General features: G+C 36.3%; 1 protein-coding gene across 1 annotated transcript in view; it reads left to right on the forward strand.

Annotated features, from left to right (window-relative positions):
- The window catches only part of LOC132547093 (sphingomyelin phosphodiesterase-like), a 35487-nt gene that overhangs the window by 2974 nt on the left and 13883 nt on the right, over positions 1-18630 (forward strand). The window contains exons 2-8 of the mRNA XM_060210882.1: positions 1240-1404; positions 2144-2267; positions 2690-2796; positions 3086-3255; positions 11012-11122; positions 12235-12315; positions 14312-14399. Coding sequence (XP_060066865.1) covers positions 1240-1404; positions 2144-2267; positions 2690-2796; positions 3086-3255; positions 11012-11122; positions 12235-12315; positions 14312-14399 — 846 coding nt within the window. The remainder of the gene's footprint in view (positions 1-1239; positions 1405-2143; positions 2268-2689; positions 2797-3085; positions 3256-11011; positions 11123-12234; positions 12316-14311; positions 14400-18630) is intronic.

Here is an 18630-nt window from a genome sequence, read left to right on the forward strand (position 1 = left end):
TCATATGTCTATAAATGCCATTTGATTACATGAAGACATTTTTAATTTCAAGACTCTGTCGATAGCCCCATCGCTATTATAGTGTTGTGAACATGATCGTAAGATGAGCGCTATTTTACTGGCAGGTTTTTCTGAGTTGTATTGTAAATGTCTCATTAAAATAGATATAAAAACAAGAATACCAATTCTAATCCATTGTGGATTCTACACATACTATCGGATAACTGCAGTCACGATGCAGGTAACTTTTTTTATATATGTATTGGATCAAAACCATCTTAAACAATTGCCTTGAGTTGGCCGGAGAATCTAGACCGGAGATATTAATAATTCAGCTGCACTATAAATTCGCGCCATATTGCGGTAAAATCAATCAGAATCACAACTGACAGTAGAATACTGTACTACAAGACTGTTAATCATTCTTTTTGTGAGAAATACCGAGAGGTTGAACTGCGCGTGTAGTGTCACGTGATGGTTATATGGCGTCACCATCTTATCAGTGGTCCTCTGGTAGTTTTTACTTAAATAACATAGTTATACCTCGATCGGGGGTTAAGGATGTAGAACACTTAAATATTTTATCATTTTACTACAAGACTGTTAATCATTCTTTTTGTGAGAAATACCGAGAGGTTGAACTGCGCGTGTAGTGTCACGTGATGGTTATATGGCGTCACCATCTTATCAGTGGTCCTCTGGTAGTTTTTACTTAAATAACATAGTTATACCTCGATCGGGGGTTAAGGACGTAGAACACTTAAATATTTTATCATTTTACTACAAGACTGCTAATCATTCTTTTTGTGAGAAATACCGAGAGGTTGAACTGCGCGTGTAGTGTCACGTGATGGTTATATGGCGTCACCATCTTATCAGTGGTCCTCTGGTAGTTTTTACTTAAATAACATAGTTATACCTCGATCGGGGGTTAAGAATGTAGAACACTTAAATATTATATCATTTTAACGACGCGTAGTTATAAAAAAAACGGCAACAAAACGAATATGAAGGAAAATATGACTGAAACAATGACATCACTATTGTTGTATATAGTAAGGTTTGTGACCTCTGTGATAGGAAGGTGGGGAGAGGTCAAAGGTAGATCCCAAATGCTCACTGTATACTTAAAGTTTACAAGAGCTGTTTAAAAACAGCATAGATCGCCATAAATATGAAAACATATTGTTGCTTCAACGTTTTAATGATCTACCATATGTATGACTTGTTTCTTACTAGGATGAATTGTTTGGGGTGGCAGAGAGGCTGTCCCTCAGTCCACCACAAGCTTGTGGAATTCTCCTCGGTACTAATTGTGGAACACCTGAGGATCCAAACGTTATGTGGAATGTGACTTTACCTAACACTCCGAAACCGCCTGTGACCCCACCAAAACCACCGAAGGTAAAGTTAACCACATTTTAAACATGTCACCCTTAATCCTCTGTTGTATTGCCAAAAGGACAATGTTCCAGACTTACTGTCCCTCTCACCAATACCCATCTCCAGAGTACAATATGTGCTACCTTCTCCTGTATTGGATCCACAAGTTAATTAAAGACTTCTGTTAGGAAACTAAAAAGTGGTCATTTACTGGTCTTCATGGCTTGTGGACATTTTCTGATGACTTTGACTATTTGCGAGGACACACATCCGGACGTACCTATAAGCCTCCATTTGGCAAATATAGCATTTGTGTCTCTGCAATAGTTTGTGGATTGTTTTCAACTGAAAAGAATTTTGTCTCTGCCATCAATCAATCGATTTTTTTTCCTCGTAATATTTTCCAATGAAGTCGAATTATTCAGTGATTCATGGGTATTATTGTCACAAAAGTCATAATCGACATGCAATGAGCTGTTATACCTGGAGTAGCTGTGACGACTTTCTGTACACCGTGCAGTAGTCAGACAGCTTCTCCGTCACCCTGTTTCCTGTGGAGACTACCTGTCTGAAATATCCTATCTGATGGGCATATGCAAATATTTTGGGATAGACAAGCTCATTTGACCCTTATTGCACTTATAAATTGAATCGATAGTCAAAGATTGACACTTGAACTGGAGATTATTTTGACATAATGAAAGTTTATTTAAACTTTGCCTTCATTATTATATTTATCGGTACCACTTTCTCTAACTAGCCCGGATCCCAAACACTCCGCATGCTCCATCTAACGGATATTCATCTGGACCCAGCGTACATGACAGGGTCAAACACAAACTGCGGAGAACCGTTGTGCTGCCGAAAAGAGGACGGGAAAGCACGTAAGGAACAGTTTCTAAGTATATTTAATCATAGAACAAAAGTCAGTGCAAAAGTCAAACTAGAAAAATCTCATTCTCGATACTCCAGAAGTTACGATTACTTTTGCTCTTTTCACGCCTGGAACATGTCATAGAAAAAAACTGAATGCACAAGCGAAGTTATTTGATTGGTTCCATCAGAAAAAAGCTGACCAATCACAGGCTAATACGCTGATATCGGTATTGATTTCTTCGTTCATTTTTGTATAGGTATGTCTGTCTGTTTTACGTCCGACAAGGTTTTTTTCACAATCTTTACTAGAATATCTGTCTGTTGTAACGTCCAAAAACGTATCCCACTATTTGTTACCTAGATTCTCACTAGCATGTCTGTCTATTTAACGTCCGCCAAGGTTTCTCACTGGTATGTCTGTCTTTTGTAGCGTCTGCAAAGGATAAAGCTGGTCAGTGGGGATCGCATGCCATGTGTGATACTCCATTTATCACGCTGGACAGTTTGTTCTCTCACCTCAGCTCCATACAGGACCAGGTCAGTCTGTACACATAGCAATGGCACCTATCATGGTTCCGAGTAATTAATGTACATTTCCAAACATTACGTCTCCGTTCATAGTATTTATTTACAGCGTTTCAAAATGTACAACGGACAAAAAGTTAATATTTCATTTAAAAATAGATAGATATATTGTCAAATGATCAATTGAAATACACCATACTACTAGCTAGGATTGTCAGTGGCAGGTGACAGAGGAAAACCAAAATTGATGGGGAAAAGTTCGAGATCTACCCCCACATAACATCTGTATGTTTGGTTACAGTTTGACTATGTCATATTCACGGGAGATCTACCTCCACACAACATATGGAACCAGTCCCGGACGGATCAGCTTACCTCCCTACAGACCTACACAAAGTTGTTTAAAAAGTACCTTCCCGACAAAGTTGTCTTTAACGCTCTTGGCAACCACGAAAGCGCCCCGGTAAACAGGTATGTTATAACGGGACAAGTTTTTTTCAGATTACTTACATAAAGCAACTAGGAAAGAGGAAAAACCAACTTAACTTTTAATTGTGAATAAGAGTTTTGTCTTTGTACCAAGAGATGCTGAAATCTCATTTGTCAGCATTTATTGTCTTATCTATATGAAAATAAAATCAAGAAAATACCAACATGTCAACATACCATAATCCAAACTCAAGTTCAATAAAACTAGCGCAAAATATGAAAAAAAGATAAAATTACTCAGAGCCTCCTGAAAGAGTACAAGAAGAATAAGACCAGGTTTCCCGGAAGAGTAAGCGCTTTCTGACTCATCGATTGCAAAATTTGGTCAATCCGTGTAAGTAATGACACGTTCTCAAAATGAAACAAGGTATACAGCAGCAATGTTACCGAAAACTAACGAATATCAAACGCGTGTAATTTCATATTGCACAATAAAACGGAATGTTTTTCAATTAGATTATTATGACGACCGTGAAATTTCCCCATACTTAATCAATCTGAATCTATGAAACATTCTACCACGAGTTTTTTTTCGTTAGTTGGCGACTCCTGCACGAAAATTGTGATAATGGGAGCAGCCCGTTTATATCGAATCAACTGCAACATGAAAACACCATAGGTTCGGGACGTAGGGATGTTGCTATACAGAAATGGAAAATTCACAATAGGGATATTGAAATGATTACGATTACCATACGTAGGAAAAGATCGAGAATAGTTGTTAAGTCTGTTGTGTCCTTGATTTCCAATTCTGGTGGGTGTATACAATGGACGTGGTCAATAATATCCTTGATGTTTTAAAGACAAGACGTCACCAATATATGAAAGTAAAATTAAACGACTTTGGAAGGTCTTTGTATCCCGTGATTAAAAGCCATATGCCGATAGTCTGTTAGAATATCTTACCACCAAACTCGACGAAGCCAGAAGCTTGATCATTCTTATGGTTTTGCTTTCCGTATATAATGTTCGCGAAGTTTCGTAAGAACTTGACAGATTCTTACAGTTAACGCTTAATGCTACAAATGCTGAAATGCGAGTCATGGAATGAAATAGGTCATCATGTTGTTTAGCTGCTCATAAAATGGTCAATAAATCAAGTAGACTTAGAATTTTTTATTCAAAATTGTTATTTTAAATGTGAGACTATAAAGCATTAGTAACCAAAACGATGGAATATCTTGTTGCGTCGCATTGTATGGTATCAGAAAAATACTACCAGCATGCCATTTTTCTTCACTTGCACAGTGGCGTAGTTATAAGCATGTAGTTGACGTTCTTCAGAAATTTCAGAAAAATTGGAAATATATTGAAAATATATTGAGTCTTCTGCACCTCCCAATTTGGGTTTTTTAATTTCCTTTTTATCAATTTTGATTTTCCCAAGTCGCCTCCTATATTTTAAAAGTTATACCCTAGACAACACTGATGAGTCCTAGAAGACGTAACAGTCGGATGCTGCAGTTCAATTCATTATTTGGCTCCAGTGTTTATGTCTACATTTGCATGGAAAGGTGTTGTTCACGTGTGTGTCTTTTGTACAATTTTTGACAAATTCAGTGTGTTTGAAACCCAAATTGATGTAGACAGTACAAAAGTCACAGCAGAACGAAAACATTACTGGCGATGGCACCAATACATGTACATTTTCGACTGGCTCTAACTGATAGAACACAATTTCGGGCTTTCTAACACAAAATATGGAATCAGTAAATAGCGTGCTTTTGATGGTGAAGTTATTGAATTTGTGACGTTATAATTGTAGCGTTGGAGACACCGATCTGATTCACTAAGAAAGTCTGTCCTTTCCTATCATTTTGTTGACGATAGTGCAATTCAAAAAAAAGGTATTCGCTTAGAAAGCGTTTTATGAGGCTGAGAAAGCGTTTTATGGGGCATAACATGATTAATTCTAACGTGAATACATAAATGGAATATGTATTTGGTAACGGCTACGTACATTGCTGGGTATTATTTGTCTTTTTGAGTTTTTCATTCCGGCGACAGCCAACGTTACAAGATAATGGATGTTAGGGACATCATGAAGGAAAAGTATTCACAGGCAAATTGTACATGGATTACTTAATTTGTACGAGACTTCATTCCAAACATCATGGAAACAATCTTATTCGCCTGCAATCATAGCCTAGGTAATCTAGTTGTATTATTCCCCGTATCGCCCAAACGTCCCAAGTTGTAGCTTTGAGGAGTCACGGAAATGTCTAGGACCGCCCTATCCTATAGGTTTACTCTATAATTAGTGATTTCTCATTTGTTTTGATTATGCAATATCAGCAAAAATCGGAGAATGCGTTATATGCCGAGTACAATGTACAAATACCATCTATATTCGCACTGGTGATATTATTGCGTGCTACCAATTCTTAGGAGATGTGACTTCTTAGAAAATTCATTTCGAAGGTATTAAGCTCCGGCTTGCTGTTTAATAACTCGTCCCTGGATTTGCGTCATCCGGTATTATGTTATATATTATTGCAGTACAAGTAATCTTGTGTCGAAAATTCCAGCGTCAGTAACTGAATTGAATCGAAATGAACTCACAACTTGTCGTTATCTCCAGACTGAAGTTTGAAGATGGGCATCATTCAATTGTCTATCAACTTTTCTGGAAATCTAGTTTGCATGTCTGAATTGGAAAGAACTGTCTAGTTCTAGCACGTTTATTTGTGTTCATTGTCGTTGACATCCAAGACGTGGTATAGACTGTAGCATGCACACGATTTGCCGTGTTTGTTCCAAGGACAAATCTCTTAACTGTGATATCATATGTCTGTTTGTTATTAACAGAAACCAGATTTGGCATAAAATTGGTCCAAAATTGTGTTAGCAATACACAATTCGTCAATGTGAACACAGTTAATTGTCATCGTTTCCACTATATCATCATTTCCGCTGTGAAAATAAACTTAAATCGGACGATAATGATTAATTTCTCGTGAAATATGAACGTTTGGATTTGTCAATTTATGACTAATTTGTTACACAGCGGGTTATCCGATATTCTGTTTCAGATTTTTCATAAGATAAACTTTCTAAACTTTCCGATGCGTATAATAAATTATTGAATTACAAGGTGTATACAAGTGTTATTAAATAAAGATTCACTTTCAAATGTTTGTTTTGATGCTGATATCTGATATTATGTGTAAGAAAAAACATCGCTCGACCAGAAATAGTACCGGGCACGCATATACCGTTACTTAAAGTTGACGTCAAATAGATTTGACAATCCAGACAATACTGATCAGACGAGCGGAGCGGTAACTGATTAATGTAGGCGAATAGATATATAGATATGGATACATTCCTCTTTCCAACTATCTGTAGAAAAATGCTTTGTGCTTATCTTTTCGCGTTTGAAATCTTATTCCATGTACTCGTGTGTGTAATTGAAACATTTGTTTTTGGTCCTGAACTGAACGCGGTTATAACGTTTTTAGAACGGAATAACCTACACAACATCAAAATACCGGTAAGACATCAATACTTACACTTGGCTAGAAGTTAGGGATCATAATTTGCACTATGACAATTTCAATAAAAACAAATTTAGCCCTTTGTAAAAATAGACCTTGTCGTACTCCATGAAATGTCTGCTTTTGTGCTCGGTGCAGTATGCCACCAAGCGATACACCCAATTTACCAACTTAATGGCATTCCGGATTAAACTGGGATACCCCGTACTCTAACAAAACACAAGTTTGATTTATCACTTAAGTAGCGGATGCACGTGTATTGCTGGTTACTCCTTCACGTGCTCATATTGTACTTTAAAACGACAAGTCGAAAATTGACAAATGCTGAAAGATGTCAAGCTTCTGGAACAGTTCAAGATAGTATGATATACAGGCGGCAAGTAACTGCACGTTTTGATGTCAGACTGGGCATGTTGACGAGCGTCTGGTATATATCGAATGACTACAAACAGAGACGATAGACATCTTTTTAGATAGACGAAGATAGCCCGATTCACTTGCGCCAACAGGCTTAGAGGACACTGGAGCGTCAATATTTGCGTCAGCCGGCGTACCGTCAACACACCGCCAACAGACCTTTGAACAAAAGGTAACTACGATGTCGCCGACCAGAAAAATGTCCTTTTTGTTGACTGGAACGCAAAACTTCAACGAGCACGTGATTACTAAAACTGAAAATTTAGGTCTTGGCGAAGAGACCACTGTTGTCTTTACTTTTACTGTAAGGTTCGTGTTTGGAGACCAGGAATACACTTTTATATCCAAACTCCGACCATTAGTTGTTCCGTATTGTGATGCCCATGCATTGGCAGATCATTCTGTCCTAATGGATGACAATGGCAAGCCACACAGAGCCCTCTTAGTGCTAGTCTTTCTTCAACAAGAGGTGATAAAACGATCCCATGGCCTTCATTATCAAACGACATTAATCCAATCGAACATGTGTGGGAATATCTCGGATAAAAAGTCATTACATTTGTTCGACAGAACTCGTTGAATAGTTAATATACTTGATTCTTGATCAAGTAACATATTTGAGTGATTTCATGAGAACCAGAATTCCAAACAATTGGAAAAGCACGAACTGCTCATTGATCCAGGAGTGGCAGAGGTTTCCTTAGTACAGGCTTCGGCGATTGGTCTATAGTATGAGAGGACGGACACACAAAAAATGTACTACAAGCGTGATGACTATTCCGAATTTTTACATCAAATAGAACTCGTTGATTAGCTAATATTCTTGATTCTTGATCAAGGAACATGTTTTGGTGATTTGATGACGTTTTTGTTAATAAGACAGCTAATGTGAAATTTTTTGCGAGACTAAGGATGCATTTTTGAGCACGTCTTTTAGAATTGATACAGTACCTCCAGTTCTGTGAATTTCTTTTCCTATCTATTGTGTATAGTTTCGTTTGCTTTAAACCTTCTATATATCCTGTTGAATTACCAATGAATATTTTTCTTAAACAGGAACAATAAAAGTAAGCGCAATCTAAGATATGGAAGGTCTTCAACTTGAACGATACAATGACATTTAACAATGCAGTAAATTTCAACAATCAATGATATTAAACCATTAAATTAGATTGTACTTTAACAATACAATGAGATTTAACAATATAACAATATTGTGGAATTTAACAATACAATTGGATTAAACATTATTTAACAATACAATGATACTTATCATTACAATGAAATTTCACAATACAATGAGTTTTAACAATCAATGAGATTTAACAATATAATGATATTGAAAAATACAATGATATTAAACAATATCAAACGATACATTGAGATTAAACATTACAATGGAATTAACAAAACAATGAGATTAACAATCCAATTTAATTTAACAAAACAGTGAGATTAGACAATATGATGGGATTTGACATTACAATGAAATTAAGCAATATTAAACAATTCAGTAAGATTTAAGATTACAATGAAATTTTACAATACAATGAGATTAAACAAGAAAATGAGTTTTACCTCTGCAATGAGGTTTAACAATACAATGAGGTTTGATAATTCAATGAGGTTTGATAATTCAATGAGTTGTTTGTAATCCTGTACATTTTTGCGTACGTTTATGTAATGTTTGTTGACTATCTATACTACCAATAACAATCCCTGTGTTTACGGCAGTGTTATCCGAGAATGTCGACCTCGACTGCTGATGTAAGATTGACAATGATATTGATGTGTGGCCTACATCCCCGTGTGTCACCTCGGCCACAGACCAGGGACAAACACGGGCATTTCATTAATTTGGTGTAATTGGATGGTTTTGTGAGTTGTGAAATCGAACACTGAAATTGCCTTAAATCGATTTGTAGAATCACTTTGATGAATCACATGTGTTAATTTCGACCAACTGTTCTTTTGATTAGCAAATTAAACATGCCAGCCAACATGTAGTAGCATCTTAGGGCCTACATCTAATACAATTATACAAATATTTCCTTTGTTTCGAATTTCCGGACACGAATACAGCTGAAACACAAACATGCAATCTGATAGGGATGTCTTCCTGCATTAAACACTATTTGAACATAACTGAACCAGATAAATTGTTTTATAGCAAACACAAAAAGAATATTTCATTAGAATGGTTACACATCAGTATTAATGTTCTAGGCATCCATTGTTTTTGTCAGTGTTGTTAATAAATGTATTTTGATGTTGTTTGTTTTGTTCGGTACACAAACGAAGCACTGCTATATCATTTTCCGCACATCCTGCTTAGTATTGTGTGACACATCTATTCACACGATTGCTTTTAGCCATAATATAGAACATATATCTACTTAAAAGTGTATGGAGGCACATATACTGTCAGTGTTATTTTTTTTCATACTGGGTTACAGAAACTGTAATATTATCATGGGACTAGAAGATTGTGCTCAGCACAAAAAGGATTTTTTAAATTCCATCAGTTTTATAACACAAACATGTGGTAAGAAGGATATCGTCGATGAAACAAAAGATGCTGATTCCCTGTAACACCTGGTCTTATTTTCCTTGTGCTTTTGCAGGGGTATTTATTTGTTTATTTTTTTTATTTTTTTTATTTTTTTTTGCCCTAGTTTAATTGAATTTGAATTGTCTTTATTGTTATTAAAGTATTCAAGTATGAATGTATGAAGTGTCCCTGTTAATCAACGTGGTTTTTAGTTTTCCGGTTTTATGTCTTTCTCTTTCTAAAGTTACAAAATGGGCAACTACATGGTTCTGTTCATATGTACAAAACGAAGTTGAAATTAATAGAGAAAGCCATCGTCCGTTTGATGACCGTTTTGCTTTTAGTTTTTTTGTATAACCGCGAAAACATCAGCCATCAATATCAAACATGTTTTGCAGTATGTATTTGTTGTTGTATGTATTGACGTTTATAACAGATATCGAAGTGTTGTAACCAACGTCAGGGTGTGATTACGATATCTAATCGATAGTTAATCGATATCGTAACCATTACAAGAAAATATGATATACCTATATTAGTATCTTTTAAGTTAATGTCCAAAGGAAATATTTATTTTTTAGTATTTACTGGGCCAGTGTTTAAACAAATGAATTGATTCTAGTGATCAATGTATTAATGATTGGTTTTAATGATAACGGAGTTATAAGTTGTATGAAATGTTAATGATACAACCAGTGAGAGGACTTGTGCAATTAATTTGTTAATAGTTGTGTGACTAATGGTGGTATATGTTTATAGGTGTGATGTATTCTTTCACCAATATTGTATCTTGTAATTAGTTATTCTAAAGGACTGTTTACACAGATTGTTGATGTGGTTATTACATTACATCACAGTGCTGTTACCTTTCAGAACATTGGTTAGTTGTTTACACTGCACTTCCCACTAGCATATAACCATTAGCCTTATTTAAATATCTTCCACCATCCTCCGGAATTTATAAAACACGTTTACCCTCATCGAACTTTATGTAATCATTTTCTGCTTAGTCGCTATTTGTTATAACAACTTTACAAAAGTCCATGTTATTTGTGTATAATCCACGACTCTACAGATACTTTACCACAGTTATTTTTCACTTTATTTTTATCAGTTAACAGTTGTATGATGCAGTATTCTTCATTGCTTGGGTTTACTGTATCTTGCTTTAGATTTGTATTAAATGGCGTTATTCATTTGTGTGTCTTTTGTACAATCTTCGATTCACAAGGTCAAAGGTTAAGACTATTTATCAGAATCTTTTAATTTGTAGTTTCCCACCAGACTTTATTACGGGTAACCAGTCCATCAACTGGCTATATGAGGCACTGGCAGATAGCTGGGGAACTTGGTTACCAAAGACTGCGCGGCAGGATATATTAAGGTAACTAACAAAACATTAGTATCAAAGACTGCTCGGCAGGATATATTAAGGTAACTAAGGGTCAATCTCAACATAGGTACCGGAGACTGCTCGCCAAGATATATTAAGGTAACTAACAAAACATTAGTATCAAAGACTGCTCGGCAGGATATATTAAGGTAAATAAGGGGCAATCTCAACATGGGTACCGGAGACTGCTCGTCAAGATATATTACGGTAACTAAGGGTCAATTTCACCATGAGTACCGGATACTGCTCACCAAGATATATTACGGTAACTAAGGGTCAATTTCAACATGAGTACCGGATACTGCTCACCAAGATATATTATGGTAACTAAGGGTCAATCTCAACATGGTTACCAAAGACTGCTCGCCAAGATATATTTAGGTAACTAACAAAACATTAGTACCAAAGACGGCTCGGCAGGATATTTAAGGTAACTAAGGGTCAAACAAAACATAAGTACCGGAAACTGTTCGCCAAGATACATTACGGTAACTAAGGGTCAATTTCAACATGAGTACCGGATACTGCTCACCAAGATACATAATGGTAACTTAGGGTCAATTTCAACATGAGTACCGGTGACTGCTCGCCAAGGCATTAAGGTAACTAAAGTTTAAAATCATCACAGTTACCGAAGAAATCTCGCCAGATCATACATGCTTGAAACTAGCTCTAAACATCACCTCATTAACCTCAAAGATATCCAAGCTGTGAAACTGATGTTCAGACACTATTGTCATCAATAAACGAATTTTTGCCTTATTTCAGATTTCTCACTGAGAAGTAAAGATTGAAAAATGGGTTTGTCAATTTTGAGCAGGCGGAAAGGAAAATAATAAATTGGTTTTCCATGCAATAGTTTGGGCCATATTATCCGTTTCTGTAATGGAATTACTCTCCTATAACATGTACTGATGTTAATTTGCTGCAAGATATTTTTTGATGTAAAAATTAATACTTTTTAAGATGACTTCACTTTTCAGATATTGTTTGAATATTCTGACAATTGATTTGTTTCCGAGACGTAATTTTACAGTTTTATTATGTAAGATATACCTGTGTATGACCCTATATGTAGTTTATTATTCAATTTATTTTTACAGAGGTGCTTTTTATTCAGTTTCCCCTAGTCCTGGTTTCAGAATCATATCGCTGAATATGAACTTCTGTAACAATGGCAATTGGTAAGTAAAACATTCAATTTGATGGTATTAATCATTAGAAAGTTGCTTGAATCTTTGTATATTAAACAAAGAAAATATAGATGTGTTTACAGAATCTTACATCCTAGGTAACAAGGGCAAAATAAAGCAAAGATTTACAAGGAGAGTCCTGAAATAAGTTGGAGGAAGATAAGACCATGTGTCCGTTCCCTAAGGATGTGACTTCTTTCAATCAATTAACTTTTATTGAATTTTACACCGACTATGTATAAATGTGAAGCAATTTTCGTTGTGGCGACACAATTTCGAATATTCTAATCGATAGCAAACACGAGTTTTTTTGAAACCCAGATAAATTTGATTTTGAATTGAAAACGTCATCAAAGGAGCAAAATAATTCCTCAGCTCAGTTTGAATACTTAGTATACGGCCTTTAGTTTGATAAATTAGATTATGTTGTGTTTTTTATGTATTAAAAGGTTTTGTAAACCACGAAACGTGTTTAATGTATATCAATATCTTACACAAACTGATGTTCGTTGCGTTATCGGGTTAATAATGAATGTGTTGAAGAAGAACACGAAAGCCATTTTAGCCTTTTGAAAAATGTAACGAGTTACCATTTCAAGTCTATAGAAGATATACGTGTAGAATAAGAATGTTCCGCAGCTAAATTTATTGTTTGACATACTGATTATGGATGGAGCTGCATCCGAAACAGGAATCACGGTGACTAATTGGAAATGTATACGGTTGAGCAGTGGACAGCGATTATTGTAGAACGATAAACAGTACCTTCGAGATATAGATAATTGGTCAATGACAGCTATTTCGTGACAAATGCAGAGAAAGTGAAGCGTTGTATTTTGTGTGTAATTGATAATATGTCAGAGACGCTGACATTTGAAAACGACTTTCCTTCATTTGGGATCCATGAAAAACGTGGCCTAAACGAGTATAGTATTATCAAGGCAGAAACGTGCTGATAAAATCACTAACGACCCGGCGTAGTGAAGCTTCATCCTGTGTTCCAAGGCTGTCCTGACAGATAATGAACACAATGTATATCACAGACCTTGTATTTATGACATATCATCGTAATCACTTTACATGAGAGTGGAACCTTAAAATAAATTTAGCAATTTAAAAGTTCTCAATGAACCATGCGTTCATGTTAAATCAATCTTGTTGAACTATTCACTTTTTTATTTATAGAAAACCTAATTCATTAATATTTAATGTCGTTATCTTTTCTGTGTCGAGTCGTGATGTTGTCTGTGCCGTATGACAAATTTTATTTGTTTAGAATCATGATGTCGTCATAAAACCATTGCCGGACAAAAACAGCGTCATATCACAATTTGTTTCGGACAAAGACAGCGTCATATCACAATTTGTTTCGGACAAAGACAGCGTCATATCACAATTTGTTCCAGACAAAAACAGCGCCACATTGCACATTTTTTCTAGACAAAGACAATGGTTAACGACGGACGGGTAGTGTAGGGATGCAATTATGGTTAAACTATGTCAAAGTTATCATTTCAATCTGTTTCATTATTCGATCTTTACCTGACAAAGATAATTCCATATTGCCATAAAGACAATGTCATGTTGCAATTATTTCCGGACAAAGACAAATTCCTAATGCCAACTCGGCAAAAGACAGTGTCGTAATGTAATATGTGCTGTACAGTGAGGTAATTTTGTAAGTATCGAAAAGCAAAAAATCGTTGGAACAACTTTATAAAAGTCAATACACAGAAATATCTTACTACACCAATCCTGAAGAAATGGCAAATAACAACAAAAACACTGAAACATACTGGTATTGACACTTTTCATTGATACTATTAATTGATATGATGTAACCATACACACATACAACATACTGACTGTACATCATCGATATGCTGTTAAGTTATTTAATATGCTGTAATCCAATATTATCAAATTGATATGACGTAAAAGTATGAGTAGATATACTGTTAACACATCTTCTTTCCTGACGTTGCAGGTGGTTACTTATCAATACCACGGACCCAAATGGACAGCTTCAGTGGCTTATAAGTGAACTACAGAAAGCAGAAGACAACAACGAAAAGGTATGGTAGATAACATAAACAAAAAGGTATGATCGGATCGTAGATATATCATATTTACCAATAACCCACCTGCTCGGGTCAGAGATATAATCAAATTACAGATATCTCGTACATATTTGCAAATAACTCACCTGCTCGTGCCAAATGTTTGATCACATTACTGATGTCTAGTACATATTTACCAATATCCCACTTGCCGGGATCAGAGGTCTGATTAAATAACAGATAGCTTATACATATTTACAAAAAGCCCCACCTGCTCGTGCCAGAGATATGATGAAATTACAGGTAGCTCGTACTTATCTAAAAATAACCCACCTGTTTGCTCGGGACAGAGGTCTGATTGAATAACAGAAAGCTCGTACATATTTACAAATAACCCACCTGCTCGTGCCAGACGTATGATCAAATTACAGATTTCTCGTACATATTTGCAAATAACCCAGGTGCTTGGGTCAGAGGCATGATTGAGTTACCCGTACATATTTGCAAATAACCCACCTGCTCGGGTCAGAGGTCTGATTGAATTACAGATATCTCGTTCATATTTACAAATAACCCACCTGCCTGGGTCAGAGGTCTGATATCTCGTATATATACGTAGCCCCCCTTTTTCGGCCTGATGTAGAGATGAAGACTTGACTATGTCACCTTCCTTAATACAAACCATACAAGCCAGGGATACGAATACAAAGAGTATTACTTTGTAACATCATTTTCGATCATGATTTGCCTTAGTAACACACATTCAAATTTATCTACTAGGATGCAGCTAAAATTTGTCGATCCTAAGACATTGTTTTTCCAAGTTATCAAACAATCAAAGAATACAACAAGGATATTCCTCTCCAGTTTCATTCTTTGCTATGAAATTCTAAAATAAGAAATCCAGAATTTATTTAATTTTTATAGTTAATCTCAGTACCATTGCTGCTGATACAATATGTAGTCTTTATAGTACAATCAACCCACGAGCCTGTTGTTATAAGATGTTACCATGGTTTCTAAGTCACTATTTAAACCATTATGTGCTCTCGTATGTTGTGTACTAGTGTTAGTCATATTACTTTATACACTGTTGACTTTTCTGCTATCTCGTGATAATGCTTTTTTTTTAAACAATGTTGAGAGACTTGAGTCCCCGAAGTTTGTCGTATTTCTGCATGCTAAATCTTATTTCTCGGGAATGGTGGCACGGTTCACAATATCTTATACACTCGTACTTGCTAATGACCCTTTTCAATTGATGGATCACTTCCGAAAACAAAATTTATCTTTGGCTTCGAGCAACTCCCTTTCAATAGTTTACAATTTGTTTCTATTATCATTCATCAGCTCACAAAGTTTTAACAATTTCGTCCTATGGTATCACTGACGAGTCCTAGAACGATTAAACAGCTGTATAATGTAGTTAAATTTTATACAAGGTTGTAATGAAATGTGTTACCATTCCTATATATCTTTAGCACAATCTCAAATCCTTGTTGTATTTTCAAGTCCCCAATGTTTGTCATCTGTATGTACACGATGTAAGTTCCCTACATCTTGGCCTACCTTTGTGTCCTGTATTAAGATTGGTAGCTGAAATAATTGTGAGATATCGGATACTTTTGCCTGGTATACCAGCCAACAGCTGGGACTGGCAGGAAAGGGTGATCATTACTCTCATGCAATTAGGCAGTGTAATAGGGTTTGATAGCTTTATAAGTGGTCGGTATTGGAGCAGAATGTTCCCTCTGGTGTCGGCACGTATACCAGATACAAACACATGTTCGATAGCTAACCTTGGGTGTAATATCATTTTGGAAGCGTGCAATAAAAATCATCATGATTGATAGATACAAAGTGTTAAATTTTCACAATGTACTAACATACGGTAGAAAATTTACCAAAGACAAACGAATGGATAGCACATCACAACACAAGATCAGAATTAAACCGTGTCTTTCAACTGTTTTTTCCTTCTAGAATTCGTCAGCGATACAATAGGGCCTTGTGAAACCTAGAAGGCAAGTTAGGAAAATCATATTTGATCCAAAGGCATTCAAAGTAAACTCGGGCTTCATTTATCATATTTAGTTCGTTTTAATATAAGCAGGTAGAAAAGGAAATGAGGTCAAGTTGTTCAGATGAGGCGTTGGGCTTAATTAGGTCAGTAATGAGTATTGAGATCAGAAAGGTGAAATGTTGATAAGACCACGCTTCTTCCGTATCTGTTCAGGATCACAAGATAACAGACAAACCAAATATAATTGTTAACATTTGCAAATGATATTGGAATTTCAAATTAGGTCAAATAGCAGTTTGATGCTTGTGATTTTCAATGCTTGATTTTTACGATAATGACATGAGACATTTTGTATTAATCATAACTGGTCTATTTGTCCACGCAAAATTTGCCATTTATTTAAAGTCAAAACCATAATGTCAGGTTTTAGTCATATCATAATCAAAGCGCGTAAACTAAAAGTTAAAAGGCATCTCTCTCAAAATTAGATACTGATAAAAAAAAGTGGGCGTTTGGGAAGGGGAGGTTGGAGGAGCGCCGTTCGGCGTATATGTATGAAATATGTATTCGCATACGATAAATGCATTAACACTAGTGTTATAGAATAACCTACAAGAACGACTGTGATGGGATGACATACTAACCTGTTGTACACTTGATGCATCATGTTTAATGTTTCACAAAGGCGATGTTGTTATTGATTTCTCAATGCTTTACAATCGTTTTATTTTCACATGGTAGGCGTCGTTTCAAACTTTTACTTTTAGAATAAGTCTTCTTTCATATCTACCTGTTGATTTGGTATTTGTACTTTATGATTGTTAAGTAAAAATTTATTCGAAATTTGAACTGCATTTCTTTATTAAGTAAGTATTAAGCTTTTGATAACTTCTCATTGTTATATCATAAGAAGTGTAATGTTGATTCGTTAAATTCATTCTCACGTGTATCATGGTTTTGTGAGGAATATGTTCAGCGTTAGGCTGGAGAGAAAACAGTCTGTTAAGTGTGTGGGTTGAGAGGAAACAGTCTGTTAAGTTTGTGGCTTGAGAGGAAACAGTCTGTTAAGTGTGTGGGTTGAGAGGAAACAGTCTGTTAAGTTTGTGGGTTGAGAGGAAACAGTCTGTTAAGTTTGTGGGTTGAGAGGAAACAGTCTGTTCAGTGTGTGGGTTGAGAGGAAACAGTCTGTTAAGTGTGTGGGTTGAGAGGAAACAGCCTGTTAAGTTTGTGGCTTGAGAGAAAACAGTCTGTTAAGTTTGTGGTTGAGAGGAAACAGTCTGTTAAGTTTGTGGGTTGAGAGGAAACAGTCTGTTAAGTATGTGGGTTGAGAGGAAACAGCCTGTTCAGTGTGTGGGTTGAGAGGAAACAGCCTGTTCAGTGTGTGGGTTAAGAGTAAACAGCCTGTTCAGTATGTGGGTTTAGAGGAAACAGCCTTTTCAGTGTGTGGGTTGAGAGGAAACAGCCTGTTCAGTATGTGGGTTGAGAGGAAACAGCCTGTTCAGTATGTGGGTTGAGAGTAAACAGCCTTTTCAGTGTGTGGGTTAAGAGGAAACAGCCTGTTCAGTGTGTGGGTTGAGAGTAAACAGCCTGTTAAGTATGTGGGTTGAGAGTAAACAGCCTGTTCAGTATGTGGGTTGAGAGTAAACAGCCTGTTCAGTGTGTGGGTTGAGAGTAAACAGCCTGTTCAGTATGTGGGTTGAGAGGAAACAGCCTGTTCAGTATGTGGGTTGAGAGTAAACAGCCTGTTCAGTGTGTGGGTTAAGAGGAAACAGCCTGTTCAGTGCGTGGGTTGAGAGGAAACAGCCTGTTCAGTGTGTGGGTTGAGAGGAAACAGTCTGTTAAGTGTTTGGGTTGAGAGTAAACAGTCTGTTAAGTTTGTGGGTTGAGAGGAAACAGCCTGTTAAGTTTGTGGGTCGAGAGGAAACAGCCTGTTCAGTGTGTGGGTTGAGAGGAAACAGTCTGTTAAGTGTGTGGGTTGAGAGGAAACAGTCTGTTAAGTGTGTGGGTTGAGAGTAAACAGTCTGTTAAGTGTGTGGGTTGAGAGGAAACAGCCTGTTAAGTTTGTGGGTCGAGAGGAAACATCCTGTTCAGTGTGTGGGTTGAGAGGAAACAGTCTGTTAAGTTTGTGGGTTGAGAGGAAACAGTCTGTTAAGTTTGTTGGTTGAGAGGAAACAGTCTGTTCAGTGTGTGGGTTGAGAGGAAACAGCCTGTTAAGTTTGTGGG

The sequence above is a fragment of the Ylistrum balloti genome, unplaced genomic scaffold (assembly GCF_031769215.1).
Source record: "Ylistrum balloti isolate Yb309-2 unplaced genomic scaffold, AGI_CSIRO_Ybal_v1 Utg369562, whole genome shotgun sequence".
Taxonomy (NCBI): Eukaryota; Metazoa; Mollusca; class Bivalvia; order Pectinida; family Pectinidae; genus Ylistrum; species Ylistrum balloti.